A 15,956-nucleotide genomic window follows, 5' to 3' on the forward strand; every position below is an offset into this window, starting at 1 on the left:
CGCAATGAGCAAAAGTATGTTTGGAGAAAAAAGGGTGCAGAATTTCATGAAAAGAACACCTTTCCAACTGTTAAGCACGGGGGTGGATCGATCATGCTTTGGGCTTGTGTTGCAGCCAGTGGCACGGGGAACATTTCACTGGTAGAGGGAAGAATGAATTCAATTAAATACCAGCAAATTCTAGAAGCAAACATCACACAGTCTGTAAAAAAGCTGAAGATGAAAACAGGATGGCTTCTACAACAGGATAATGATCCTAAACACACCCCAAAATCCTCCATGGACTACCTCAAGAGGTGCAAGCTGAAGGTTTTGCCATGGCCCTCACAGTCCCTCGACCTAAACATCATCGAAAATCTGTCGATAGACCTCAAAAGAACAGTGCATGCAAGACGGCCCAAGGATCTCATAGAACTAGAAACTCTTTGCAAGGAAGAATTGGCGAAAATCCCCCAAACAAGAATTGAAAGACTTTTAGCTGGCCACAGAAAGCGTTTACAAGCTATGATACTTGCCAAAGGGGGTGTTACTAAGTACTGACCATTTAGGGTGCCCAAACTTTTGCTTTGGGCCCTTTTCCTTTTTTGTTATTTTGAAAACGTAAAAGATGGAAATAAAAAGTAATCTAGTTTAAAATAGTAAAGAAATGTGTCATCTTTAACTTTACGCCTTTTGGAAATCCGTTCATGTTTTACTCGCTTAGCTATTCACAGTAACAGAAATTTTGACCAGGGGTGCCCAAACTTTTGCATGCCACTGTATGTGGTTCAAAGGTCTATAAAGTAACCAAAAATTGGTTCATGAAGTGCTAGAATATTACACCAACAGGTGAAAAGAATTGGACATATTTGCTTTTCCTTCTGATACCTTGTGCTATTTACAATTTGTAGAAAATGTAAATAATGGTACAGCAATATAAATAATCACGCTGAAAGATCAAACTTTCAGCTTCTCAGATTTTCCCCATAATATACGATTTTTACCTTTAGCCCCTTTTCAGTTTCTTTTCTCTCCCTCTCCCTTCACAATTCTTGGCTTTCCACCCTTCACCCCAGCTCTCCAGCTGCTAACTTCAAGCAAAGGCAAGAAAATATGGAATAGGACATTACAGAGAAGGTGTGAGGAATGGTGACAAGAAACAATGTTGGCAATATAGCTGTTTCTTCCTTGAACTGAGAGGACCTTCCTTTTCCATACATCTTTCCACATCCCAAATGCACTCAAGTTCTAGGTGTGGGTAACAAAGCTTAGTCTTCCATTCTCTTAACCTCTGGGCAATTAAACCTTTCTAAGACTCTACTCCATTGTAAGCATGTAGCTGCTGGGGTGAAATGCTACTGCAGACTACAAGAATTTCTGCACAAGTAATTCGTTTCCTCCTCAGAATTGGAATGGAAACATATCGTATTAAAATGAGGGTCGAAAAAGAGAAACGGAAGGACTAAGAACTTAAGATATAGGGAATGAAAACACGTCAAAGTCAAATGAGGTAAAGGCATAAGAAAGTAATGAAACACCCAGAGGAAAACAACAAAAGAACAATCTAAAGCACTAAAGTCCTGTTCAGATGAAGGACCTTCAAATTGAAACATTAACTCCACTTCTCTTTTCACAGATAAAACCTGATCTGCCAAGTATTTCCAGCATTTTTATTGAAAACATTCCAACATAAAGGGTTTGTTAATTGTTAACATGACCATTTCAAAGCCATCCATGCATAAATAGCAGGGTATGAAATGTACTTAAGTAATATTGGGTGTCACATTATTTGTGAATGAATAAAAATATTACCTTGCAACACAAACAAAATGCAAATGCAAATGGTGGATTCTGAGTTACTTGGGACACATTGGGACCAGTACATTTTGGCTCAATTAGCCAAAATTTCTTGGAAATAATTAAAAAGGTATAGAGAAGACAAACTACAGCACCATTTAACTGAGTAACAGATTATGCATTTAAATGAAATACAGAACAAATTCAAATACAACCAATGCTACTACAGTACTATTAATCTGTATTAGTTCCCAATAGTTAGGAAAAGGAATTCATCCAGTGTATGCTGTCATGTTCTTTTGATTAACTGTAAATGAACAAAATCAGCACAGACACCAAGTGCAGCTAATGGACTGCCTTCATACAATTGCATTCTCCAAACCTTCATTTTCATTGTAACATTCAAGATGATTGTTGATACCTTCAAATACTGCTAAACTAATGAAATAGTTTCATTTTCACTCTCAGCTGCTTCTGGCATCTCCAAGCCTGATTGCTTAAACCCACAGCTCTGAATTGTCCTCTATTTCTCAGTAACTATCAGTGACAAAAATCATTGCTTCTTGAACTCAAACACACACAGGTGGTACTATTTTAAAATGTGTTTGCTCTTAGCATGTAGTGTCCAACAGTCACACAAGTGCATGTGACTAAAGCCAGTTAGAAACAGTTTGGCAACAGTCTTTTGTCTGTTGAGCAGCATGATGTCCCAAATAAATGAAAGGAATCTCAGATATTTTCTCAATTAGTTTTTCTTCTTTAAGAATTGTCCCAAATAAGCCGCTGCCCTGATTAACTGATGGACCAGTTAACTGGAATCTACTGTACTCGGTAAGCAATACTGCCAAACATACTAAAGGTTAAAGTAAAATTTCAAAACTAAATTCACCTCTAGTTGGAATAAGTTAAGGCTACGTCCACACTCGACCGGATAATTTTTGAACACGCCGGTTTCGTGTATAAACACCAGGTGTTTTTTAAAATATCTCCGTCCACAATAAAACAGATATTTGGGTGAATCTCCTCCTACTGGGCATGCGCAGGTCACATCTACAGAAAACAACAGAAGAGGAGGCGGTATTCTATTTCCATTTCCACTGCAGCCATTGGTTAAAAACTGGAGTATCTACAACAATAGCGAAAGAAAGTTTTCAACAATTTCTGCAAGGGATACAAAGAAAACCTCCGCTGGAAACAGCAGGCCAAACTTCTTCGTTTGGACAGACGATGAAGTCGAGCTGCTTCTGCGAGTTACAAACGACACAAAGTCAGCAAAGCAGTGGAGAACGTGGACTGGGAGTCGTGCCAAACCAAATACAACGACATCCTCGACCGCTATAAAGAACTACTTCGCAGCAGAGCAGTCGGAATCTCTGGGTTAGGACTACCCGCAAAAATTGGACGATATAACCAAGACAATTATTGTAATCAAACTTAAGGCAATTCGCCACAAATACTGGCAGGCAGCGGGTGCGGGATGAAGAAGTGGACACGGTAGAGTCGTTCTACTGTACTTTGAGCTATGTGAGCAGATCTGGGGCAGCTCACCACCCACAACGGCAGTTCAAGGCCGCATTGAAACCTGTGATTTGGAGGATAGAGCCGATGCACATCACAGCGACCGATATACAGCCTCTTCACCCACTTCGACGAGTACGCCCAACTCCGACAGTTTGGACCAAGCAACAGGTGATGGCTGCGACATGTTTGGTGTCGAATCTCGCCGCAAAAGACTTGCTGCGCGCTTGTCCAGTTGCAGACTGGAAAAACTTAAAAAGAAATTGCCAAACGATGGACAGCTGTTGGCTCTCGAGCAGGAGGACTTAAAAACTAAAGAAGCAAATACTGGAGCGTATGGAGGCAACCGACAGGGAGTTCACGGACAGTATGACCCGACTGACAACGAACATTGAAAAATTGACTATGTTGCAGAGGTATTTGCAACAATGAGGAATATGATGGCTCCCCTCCAGTACTTTTCACCGCCCCAATACCAGCCTCACAGCCACTACAATAGCTACACATATGGGCACACAACCTCCAGGTGGCCCCACCAACATCTTCCCCACTCCCACAGAGGGGTAACCCTGGAAACAGTTCCTACAGCCACAGTCTCTTCACGGATGAAAGGGACAAAAGCTACAACAAAATGCAATAAGGCTTGTTACTGTGCAAAAGTGAAATTTGCTGTTACCTCATTTGTTTTCCCTTACTTTTGCCATGTCTTTCGGCATTATTTTGCTATATTTAACATGTGCAATGAAATGAGTTACTGGGCAAAAGTAATTTTATTTTTACCCTAGTAAAAGTGAAACTTACCATTTTCCTTTTGTGCCCTTAACATTTTCATGTCTGTGCCAAATATAAGCTACTACTTAAAATGACATTTTGGAAGTAGTGACAATTGCATCTACTGAATGTTTGCACAAGTAATACAATAATAAAGCACCTTGTTAAATGTATAAAACATGTCAGCATCAGTGTTATCTTGTATTTCCATACTATGTTACATAAGGCTGTTACACATGTACTGTCTGAGAAGTACTTGCATAAATAGGTAAACCACCTTAATACAAACAAAGACAGAAAACAGGGCGAAGTGAGTATACTCATTTATTCAGTAAGTTATGGGTCAAAGTATTTGGTGAGTACATTTCCAACTCTTCTGGCTTTAGTCTCGTTGCTGTCCGTTCTGAAATTGTTATGTTGTGTGGGGGGTTGAAATTCTCCTTCATACTGCAAAGCTGCAGTAACATTCTACTCAGGGACAGTCTCTTTGTTTGTCTCACAGAAATTGTGCAGCACAAATCATGCATAAATAACAAAGGGAAGGTCCTCCATATTTATGTCCATTGCTCTGCGCAGAGCACCAAATTTTGCCTTCAAACGTCCAAAAGAGCATTTAATTACCATTATTGACTTGCAGAAGGACATGCCAAAATACTGTTCCTGTGGGGTCACACCACCGTTAGTGTACTCTTTCATAAGATAAGGCATCAGGGGATATGCAGGGTCTCCCAGCAAAAAAACAGGAATGGCATCTTCACCCTCCACCACAACTCGTCGGTAAGAGGGGATCCTCTCGTTTTTCAAGTAGTCATTAATTTTTGAATTTGCAAATACACGAGCATCATGGACACTGCCTGGCCATTTCACAACAACATCCATAAAGCAGAATTTGTAATCACATGTAGCCTGTACATTCAAAGAAAATCTGCCCTTTCTGTTCAGGTAATCTGTGGAGTTTGTTGTAGGCTGTTTAACCTCGATGCGTGTGCAATCAACCGCCCCCAAACACTGTGGCATGCCGTGAGCACGGTAGAAGTTGGTTACAAGGTACTTCACTTCAGACTCTGTGTGTGGGATCTTGATATATGCAGGGCCAAATATACAGTTATAGCCTTGCATGCTTCTCTAATTATCTTGGACATCACCTGCCTTGATAATCCAAACGCGTTAGCTGTTTTCCTGAGCCTTCCTTCATCGCTTAAGTAGTACAAAGTGCAAACGACCTTTTTAACCACATCCACCAGTGATCTCATTCATGTTGTCTGGCCTTCGATGTGAGGACGTAATAGTTCGCTTAGACGAAGCATGGAGGTCCTGAACATTCTAAAGTTATCACACCATTCTTCAGGAACCAAAACTTCATTTGCAAAATTGTCCCAGCACGCACTGGTTTGGCTGGGTCGTCTCCAAAACCGCCGATCTTTGTACGGTTGACCACGGCATTGACGTTGTGTAGATCCATTGCACAGCAACTGTGAGCATAAACGACACCCTTTTATACATAGATATGCTGTCTGTGCATGGTAGATAGCTATGTTTAACTCCAAACAAGCTATTAACGTAGATAAGAAAGTAAACAACACATGCATGAAGCTGTCCACCATTGTTGCTGTGGTGTTGGAGGGTGCGTTCAAGAAAACAATGAAATGCCGCGCTGCCACCACCATCTGTTCCTGCATGTCATGACAGCGTTTTTAAAAATAGCCGGTTACCCCGTACACACGACAATGGATATTAGGCGTTTTCAGATTTATTCACTCTGGACAGCGTTTCTGAGGGAGGAAAACACCGTTTCAGTGTGGACGGAGCTTTGGTTACAGATTTATCCAGTCTAGTGTGGAAGTAGCCTAAGAGGACTTGAGTGATTCACTCATGCCTTACTACAGTCAAAAGGGCAAATTGTATCATTAATGGAAATAACAAGATATATTTGATAAACCAACTTAACCCAGCAACTACATGACCCATGATGAACTTCAATGAGGAACTCCCAACAATATTAGCAATTTTTTGATTCTTTCAAAAGTTAGAGATGAAGGGGAACAATTTTGCAGTATTGTAGACAAATGGAACTCAAGACTGTTCCCACAAACATCCATATAATCTTCAATTAATTCTCTACTATTTCCCCCACCAATTTTGCGAATTAAGTCTGTTTGTAAAGTACACAATACTTTATTTCATATTACTATTTTTTCGAACATTAGGACACTGACTTACTTTGGATCAGGCGGTCCATCGCTTAATGGCTTCATAGAAAGCTTGCAAAGTGATCTGAAAACCAAAAATGCATCTTTCTGCAAAACGTGGGAGAATTTAGCATTGACAGGTGGTGGCACTAAAGCTTCAGTTTCCTTGAACCAAAAGGAAAAAGTGATGTGTTAATACAACTGCTTTAGTTAGATCACTTAATTGTCCCTTATCTTGTTTCAGAAATAGCCAGTAACTTCACACTTTCTTCCTGACCAAGAAGGGAAAATCTTCAACAGTTAAGAATCAGAATAAAATCAACCACTAAAATAGACACAACAAAGTCTGCTGAAGCTAGAAATCCAAAGCAACATACGCAAAATGCTGCAGGAACACAGCAGGTTAGGCAACACCTATGGAAATGAATGGACAGTGGATACTCAGAGGCGATTGAATGCGACAGAACTTAGGCAAGGTTAGGCAGCAGGCCTGGCGCCAAGAGCGAGGAAGACCTGAGGTTCAATCGATTTAAGCCACGGGCTGAAATGGAAAGGTCAGGTACAAGTCAAATCAAAACAGTAGGGTAGAGGCCCCAGAGTATATCGAAGCAACTAGACCTGATGTTTGGATGATGACTGAGGTTCTGGGCTAAATTGGAAAGGTCGGGTATAGGCCAAATTGAGACAGTAGGGTCCGGGCCCCAGACAGTATTGAAGCAGCTGAACCTGATGTTTGGATAGCAAATCAGACGTTGGGCCCGATTGAAAAGGTCAGAGCATCGGGGCCTGAGACGAGGGGTGGGCCAGTTCAGCTTGTGCTCTGCTCTGCACTGAACTAAAGGTCGGGACAGACTCTGTGGACTTCAGTTCTGAATGCTATCTGCTTGCATTTATTGTTTGCATGATTTGTTTCTCTTCAGTACACTGGGTGTTTGACTGTCTTTCTTTAAATTTCTTTGTATCATGGCTGCCTGTTAGGAGATAAATCTCGAGGTTGCATACATACTTTGATAATGTGCATTTTGAACTTTGACGTTTTGGGCAGAGAACCTTTTTTTAAAAGAGCAAAACAGACATTGCAAGATATTGAAATACTGCTATTTAAAATTTAATAGTGCATTTTAATGGCAATCCTTTTTTTAATATTTTGAGAATGGAGATGCAAAAGAAAAGGACAAGCCTTACAGTTTCACTGGAGATTTTCAACATGGTGAGGAGCAATAGCGTGAGCTAAAATTACATTATCTTCTAACTTGACTTTGGCCTAAATAAATTTTAACATAAAACTATAAATGGACAACTTATCACAATATATCCAGGCAATAAATGTAACAACTAAATGGTCCATCCATGCCAAAATATATTGATCTCATAACTAGATTTAAGCTCAGCATAAACACCATAGCATTGCTGAAAGAACGCTCAATTAATGACAATCAAAAACTGTATTGTCTAAAGTCTGCAATTAAGTAGCAAAATGATGGAAACACTCATCAGTCAGGCAGCGTCTGTGGAAAGAGAAACTGGAGCTGACAATTCAGGTTGAAGACACTTCACCAGATCCGGGAAAAGAGAAAACAAGTTAAAGTTGCAAAAATGGATGGGGATGGATAAACAGAACAAAGGGCATAGCTTGCTGATGAAATAATTTAGCCGACAGAAAGAAAACACAAAGGAAAGTAAAATCCATCAAACATAAAGCTACAAGGAATGCAAGCAGATCAAGCCAAACTCAAAGAAAAACGGAATCAATATTATAAACTGCCAGATTCAAGAGTACAGAAGATATAACAAGAAACTATTCCGCATTTTATCTGTGCAGGATGCCAAAGGCAAATAGGTCAAATGGGATGAAATAGGATGAAATTAGCAAACAGGATGCAACAGTTTAAACAGCACACAATGATGAGATTATAAACTTGTCTTTGAACTTAAGTAAATTTAGATGGAATATGATCATGAGAAGACTGGGCAAGACTGAAAGACAAAATGGGATCAAGTATCAAGTTCTAATATCATTTAAGACAGGATCCTGATGATTGTGAGACTCAAAGTTCAAAAATGAAGCCATCAGCTTATACAGAAAAACTTCTACAACGACTAAGATTGACGAGAAATTATATAGCAATTGCAGATGTTAAAAAATATCATATTTGAATCTGCCAATACAAAAGTGCATCCCATCTTGAGAAGACTGGAATTTCTAATTTTTGGAAATTTGACAGGAATCTCATGGTTAAAATGTTTACATGTGCAAACTGCAACTGCTCAACTTAAACAAAAGGATCCATAGGATTTAATTAACTCCAAACTTATTCATGTTCACTTTCCCCATACCAAAACTCCAAATATATAGATTTACATTTGACTAGGGCCTCGCATCAGGGCAAGTGCCCAATTGTGAATAAGATTTGGGCAATGCACTCAAAAGTAAAAAAGAACAATTTTATCAGAGTAGAACATTATTTACAGAGGATATCTTTTACAATAAGAGAACTGCCCATTCATGACACCACCCTCCCCTTTCTTGATTTCTGTCTTCATCTTTGGAGTCAAACTATCGACCGACATCTTTTATAAATCTACCGATTCCCACTGTTACCTTGACTATACCTCTTCCCACTCCGTCTCCTGTAAAACTACCATTCCCTTTTCTCCGCGCCTTCATCTCTGCCGCATCTGTTCCTGGGATATGGCTTTCCTTTCCAACATCAGATATTTCCTCATCCTTCAAAGAACAGGTTTCCCTTCCTCCACCATTGATGCTGCTCTCACCCACATCTCCTCTATTTCTTGAACATCGGCGCTCACCCCATCTTTCCACTGCCTTAACAGTGACCAACATCCTTACCTACCACCCCATGAGTCTCTGCCTCTAACATATTATTCTCTGCAACTTCCACCAAAGGGAACCTACCAAATCTATCTTTAACTCCCCTCCCCTCTCACTACTTCCTGCAGTGATTGCTCCCTCCGTGATTCCCTTGTCCATTCGTCCCTCACCACTGATCTTCCTCCCGGCACTTATCCCTGTACGCAGCCGAAGTGCTCCACTTGCCCATTCACCTCCTCCCTTACCTTTATTCAGGGCCCCAAACAGAATTTTCAAGTGAGGCAACACTTTATCTGTGAATCTGCTGGAGTTGCCTACTGTGTCTGGTGCTCCCAATGCGGCCTCCTCTACATTGATGAGACTCATTGTAAACTGGGGGACTACCTCCGTTCCGTAACCAAAAGTGGAACTTCCCGGTGGCCAAACATTTTAATTCCCATTCCCTTCTCCTGTGCCACAATGAGGCCACCTTCAGGGTGGCAGAGCAACACCTTTTATTCCCTCTGGGTAGCCTCCAACCTGATGGCATGAATATCGGTTTCTCCTTCTGGTAAAATAATTTTTCCCTCCCTCTCCCCTCTTATTCTATTCCCCAGTCTGGACTCTTGCCTCTTCTCACCTGCCTATCAATTCCCCTGGGTCCGCTCCTCCTTTCCTTTCACCTATGGGCCACTCTGCTTTCCTATTAGATTTCATCCTCTCCAGCTATTTACTTTTCCTACCCACCTGGCTTCACCTATCACTTTCTAGCTATCCTCCTTCTCCTCCCACCACTTCTTTATTCTGATGTTTTCCCCCTTCCTTTCCAATCCGAAATAAGGTCTCAGCCCAAAACATTTGACTGTTCATTCATTTGCATAGATGCTGCCTGACCTGCCGAGTTTCTCAAGCATTTTGTGTGTTTTGCTTTCCTATTTCTCCCCCAGTTGTATCAAATAACATTTTCCCCCTCTTTACTTCAGGCCAAAATGAAGCCTAAGTTATACTTGCATTTTTTTTTTTTTTTGGTAAACTATTATACCAGACAGAACTACATCTCTAGCAAAGAAACTATAAAAACTACACTTTGAAATTCTTCAAAAAGAGGTTGCTTTGGATTCTAATGAGAAACAATTCTTAAGTTATTTACCTGGACATCACAATCAGGTACAGATTTTCTATCAGTTACTGAACTGCTATCATGCGCTTGAAGTGATTCTTCAGGGATGCCATTAGGTTGCAGGTGTTCATGGAATTCTACAGCTATTTGATTTTGTGACGTCGTCACTGGAGTTCCATCAGTTTTCAATTCTGTCTCTTAAACAAGAAAACAAAGCTCCTGTTAACAAATTATTTTTTTGTTTGCAGCTTCCTCAACAACTGATAAATAATTGTGCTTGCCAGGGGAATAATCAGGATGGCAGAACTAAGAGTCAAATTAATGGCCAAGCAGTGAGAAGGCTACTGGAAGAGAGATATTAATTTATTTATTGAGTTACAACAGACCCTTCTGGCACTTTGAGCTGTGCTGCCCAGCAATCTCTGATTTAATCCCAGCCTAATCACTGGACAATTTACAATGACCAATTAACCTATCAACCAGTATGTCCTTGGGCTGTGGAAGGAACCTGGAGTACCCAGAGGAAACCCATAGGGCCACAGCGTGAATGTACAAACTCTGCGTCATCTGTACTGTAAAGTGTTGTGCTAACCATTATGCTAACATGCCACGTCCAATCAAAAGCAGAAGAAAGTAAATTCTAGTATTTAAGATTTAAATGCAGATCTTACATAACAATACTGGATTATTGCAAAACACACAACCTCATGAGCTGTTGTATTCCTATGAAAGAAACCTGCTGCTGTCACCTAATATGTGATTCCACATTAAAAAAATTTGATCTGGTCTCAGATGGTAGTCTAGTCTCGAAGATTAGACTACAGAGGAACCAGGATGAACTAGTGAACTGAATACAAAATTGGAATGGCAGAAGGAGACATAGTAGCAGTGGAAAATTGTTTTTCCAGACTGCAGGCCTGAAACCAGAAAGGTGTCACAAAGATAGATGCTGGATAAACTGTCTCCTGCCAAAGGGTTTGGGCCCAAAATGTCACCTATACTTCCCCCGCACCCCCCACCCCATCGATGCTGCCTGGCCTGCTGAGTTCCTCCAGCATTTTGTGTGTGTTGCTCGGATTTCCAGCGTCTGCAGATTTTCTCCTGTTTGTGCTGGGTAAGCTTCTGTTCATCATTTATAAAAACTATTTTTGGAAAACATAAGTAGCATGCTTACTGAGTTTCTGGATGACACAAAAATTTGTAGTATAGTGAGCAGTGAAAGTTAATCCAAAATTACAACAGAATCTAGACGAACTGGAAGAAGGATCAAGGAATGGCAGATAGATTTTTAACTCGAGGGTGTTGCAGTTTGGCAAGTTGAAGTAGGAAGCAGAATCAGGTTTGACATGTTGTCAAAATTTGTTATTTTGCAGCAGCAGTACCTTGCAATACACAGTAATTAAAACTGCATATACTTTTTATTGTAATTTATAAAAAATTATATTAGGGCCCTGCCAAGTATTGTGGAGCAGAGACCAGGGGCACAGGTACATAGCTCTCAGGAAGTGGTGATACAGGCAGAAAGGGTGTTGAAGGCAGTGCTTGCCTTTTGTGCAATAGAAACATAGAAACATAGAAAATAGGTGCAGGAGTAGGCCATTCGGCCCTTCGAGCCTGCACCGCCATTTATTATGATCATGGCTGATCATCCAACTCAGAACCCAGCCTTCCCTCCATACCCCCTGACCCCTGTAGCCACAAGGGCCATATCTAACTTCCTTTTAAACATAGCTAATGAACTGGCCTCAACAGTTTGCTGTGGCAGAGAATTCCACAGATTCACCACTCTCTGTGTGAAGAAGTTTTTCCTAACCTCGGTCCTAAAAGGCTTCCCCTCTATCCTCAAACTGTGACCCCTCGTTCTAGACCTCCCCAACATCGGGAACAATCTTCCTGCATCTAGCCTGTCCAATCCCTTTAGGATCTTATACGTTTCAATCAGATCCCCCCTCAATCTTCTAAATTCCAACGAGTACAAGCCCAGTTCATCCAGTCTTTCTTCATATGAAAGACCTGCCATCCCAGGAATCAATCTGGTGAACCTTCTTTGTACTCCCTCTATGGCAAAGATGTCTTTCCTCAGATTAGGGGACCAAAACTGCACACAATACTCCAGGTGTGGTCTCACCAAGGCCTTGTACAACTGCAGTAGTACCTCCCTGCTCCTGTACTCGAATCCTCTCGCTATAAATGCCAGCATACCGTTCGCCTTTTTCACCGCCTGCTGTACCTGCATGCCCACTTTCAATGACTGGTGTATAATGACACCCAGGTCTCGTTGCACCTCCCCTTTTCCTAATCGGCCACCATTCAGATAATAATCTGTTTTCCTATTTTTGCCACCAAAGTGGATAACTTCACATTTATCCACATTAAATTGCATCTGCCATGAGTTTGCCCACTCACCCAACCTATCCAAGTCACCCTGCATCCTCTTAGCATCCTCCTCACTGCTAACACTGCCACCCAGCTTCGTGTCATCCGCAAACTTGGAGATGCTGCATTTAATTCCCTCATCCAAGTCATTAATATATATTGTAAACAACTGGGGTCCCAGCACTGAGCCTTGCGGTACCCCACTAGTCACCGCCTGCCATTCTGAAAAGGTCCCGTTTATTCCCACTCTTTGCTTCCTGTCTGCTAACCAATTCTCCACCCACACCAATACCTTACCCCCAATACCGTGTGCTTTAAGTTTGCACACTAATCTCCTATGTGGGACCTTGTCAAAAGCCTTTTGAAAATCCAAATATACCACATCCACTGGTTCTCCCCTATCCACTCTACTAGTTACATCCTCAAAAAATTCTATGAGATTCGTCAGACATGATTTTCCTTTCACAAATCCATGCTGACTTTGTCCGATCATTTCACCGCTTTCCAAATGTGCTGTTATCACATCCTTGATAACTGACTCCAGCAGTTTCCCCACCACCGACGTTAGGCTAACCGGCCTATAATTCCCCGGTTTCTCTCTCCCTCCTTTTTTAAAAAGTGGGGTTACATTAGCCACCCTCCAATCCTCAGGAACTAGTCCAGAATCTAACGAGTTTTGAAAAATTATCACTAATGCATCCACTATTTCTTGGGCCACTTCCTTAAGCACTCTGGGATGCAGACCATCTGGCCCTGGGGATTTATCTGCCTTCAATCCCTTCAATTTACCTAACACCACTTCCCTACTAACATGTATTTCGCTCAGTTCCTCCATCTCACTGGACCCTCTGTCCCTTACTATTTCTGGAAGATTATTTATGTCCTCCTTAGTGAAGACAGAACCAAAGTAATTATTCAATTGGTCTGCCATGTCCTTGCTCCCCATAATCAATTCACCTGTTTCTGTTTGCAGGGGACCTACATTTGTCTTTATCAGTCTTTTCCTTTTTACATATCTATAAAAGCTTTTACAGTCAATAGTGTACATGGATTAAAAAAAATGGTTTACAGGGATATGGATAAAATGCAACCAAATGGGACCTGCTCAGTTCATTCAATTAATCATTGAAACAGTGCAGAAACCTTTACGTTCAAGATGAATTAGAAATGGGCAAGAAATATTAACATGAAGAGTAGCCACAACTTATTAAGAAAAATGTTTCAGATTAAATGAAAATATCAAAGCAAATTATTGCTAATATTGAAAATGTGAAATAAACAGAAAATGCTAGAACTATTCAGCAGTTCAGGCAGCAAATGTGAAAAGAAACAGAATAACATTTCAAAAACCTTTGATCAAAATGCTGCCTAAAAAACAGATCAATGATGTGAAAAGTCAACATTGTTCTTTCTATAGTCTGGGTGACTTGATGAATACCAAACTGTTTTGCTTTTATTTTGAAAAATAGTCCCAATTAAATATTAGGCAAATATATTTCTTTGTACAATCTGTGAGTAAATATTTGTTGAACTCTTGTAATATATCCATTTGACAGCAACTAGTGCAGACAAATTAACTCCTTTGAGCACCTGACTGTTTACACTGGGTATTCAGCTCCAAACCAAGTTAATGAAAACACAAAAATTACATTGATCTATTGAAAATGATTATTCACTGAAGGCCGATTACTCTCCATTTCCTTTGCTTATTAGCTGATCAGTTAAAGATAATGGAGAGTGTCTGTTACTTAAAAACTAATTTATATCTGTAAAAAAAAGAGAGCAACCTGTGTGCTTGTAGACAATGTACCTAACTGGGAAAACAGCTCAGGACTCTGCACTGAGGGGAAACAAATTGGTCTTGGACCATAAGACATAAGGGCAGAATTATCCATTCAGTCCATTGAGTCTGCTCTGTCATTCAACCACAGCTAATTTATTTTTCCTCTCAACCCCATTCTTCTTCTTTCTCCTAGTAATCTTTAATGACTTTACTAATCAAGGTCAATCAATCTGCACTTTAAATATACCCATTATCTTGCCATCCAAGTTATCTGTGACAGTTAGTTTGAGAGATTTATCACCCTCTGGCTAAAATAATTCCTCATCTGTTCTAAAGGGATATCCTTGTATCCTGAGTTTGTCCCTCTGATCCTAGACTCGCTATTGGAAGCATCGTTTCCACATCCACTCTATCTGGGCATTTCAATATTCGATAGGTTTCAATTTTTCTAAACCAATGAGTGTAGGCCCAGAGTCAACAAATGGTCTTATGTTAGCCCTTTCATTCCCGGAATGATTCATATAAATCTACTCTGAACCTTCTCTAATGCCAGATCCTTTCTAAGATATGGGACCCAAAACTGTTCATAGTGCTCAAAATGTGCTCTGACCAATGCCTTATAAAGCTTCAGCTTTATATCCTTGCTTTTATATACTAGTCCTCTTGAAATGAATACTAAAATTACACTTGCGTTCCTTACTACTGATTCAATCCACAAGTTAAACTTTATGGAATTCTGACCATACACTTTCCTGCACTGCCACTGCACCATCTGCCACTATGCCCATTTCCCTGATCTTTTCAAGTCCCTCTGCAGATTCCCTGCTCAACAGTAACTGTGCCTACACTATCAATATCCAGATCATTACTATATAATGTGAAAAGCAGCAGACCCAAATATAGACCCCTCTGGAACACCACTAGTCCCCAGAAGCCAACCAAAAAAGACTCCCTTTATTCCCACTCTTTGCCTTCTGTCAGACATCTAATCTTCTGTCCATGCTAGTATCTTTCTTGTAATAGCATGGGTTCTGAACTTAAGTACCCTCATGTGCAGCATCTAGTCAAAGGCATTCTGAAAATTACAGTAAACATCTATTGACTCTCCTTTACTATCTTGCCTGTTACTTCTCAAAACAATTCCAACAGATATGTAAAGGCAAGATTTTCCCTTAAGGAAACCATGCTGACTTCAGTCTGTTTCGTTGTGTGCCTCCATGTACCGAGACCTCATTCTCAATAATGGACTCCAACATCCTCCCAATGACTTAAGTCAGGATAAATGGCTTATAATTGCCTGTCTTTTGCTTCACTCCCATTTTCAAGTGTGGAGACACATTTGTGATTTTCCAGTCCACAACTTTTCCAGAATTTAGTGATTTTTTTTTTAAAAGATCACTACTATTTCAAGACTCAAGATTATTTGCCATTTCTGAATACGTAAGTGTAAAGGAGAACAAAATGATTGTTACTCGAGCTTTGAAAAAAATAGCACCATTATTGGGAGTTAGAGAAGCCGCAACATCTCTGCATGCTATAACCTCTTCAGCTACCTCTTTCAAAACTCCAGGGTATAGTCCACCTGTTCCAGGTGACTTATCTACCTTCAGA

The 15,956-nt window shown here is 40.5% G+C and overlaps 1 protein-coding gene across 2 annotated transcripts in view; it reads right to left on the reverse strand.

Annotated features, from left to right (window-relative positions):
* LOC134342807 (brefeldin A-inhibited guanine nucleotide-exchange protein 2-like) overlaps positions 1–15,956 on the reverse strand; it is a 146,214-nt gene that overhangs the window by 84,533 nt on the left and 45,725 nt on the right. For both annotated transcript variants that reach the window (XM_063041399.1, XM_063041398.1), the window contains 2 exons: positions 10,217–10,383; positions 6,286–6,419 (listed from right to left, as the gene is read on the reverse strand). In XM_063041399.1, the coding sequence (XP_062897469.1) occupies positions 6,286–6,419; positions 10,217–10,383 (301 nt within the window). The remainder of the gene's footprint in view (positions 1–6,285; positions 6,420–10,216; positions 10,384–15,956) is intronic.

The sequence above is a fragment of the Mobula hypostoma genome, chromosome 2, assembly GCF_963921235.1.
Source record: "Mobula hypostoma chromosome 2, sMobHyp1.1, whole genome shotgun sequence".
Lineage (NCBI taxonomy): Eukaryota > Metazoa > Chordata > Chondrichthyes > Myliobatiformes > Myliobatidae > Mobula > Mobula hypostoma.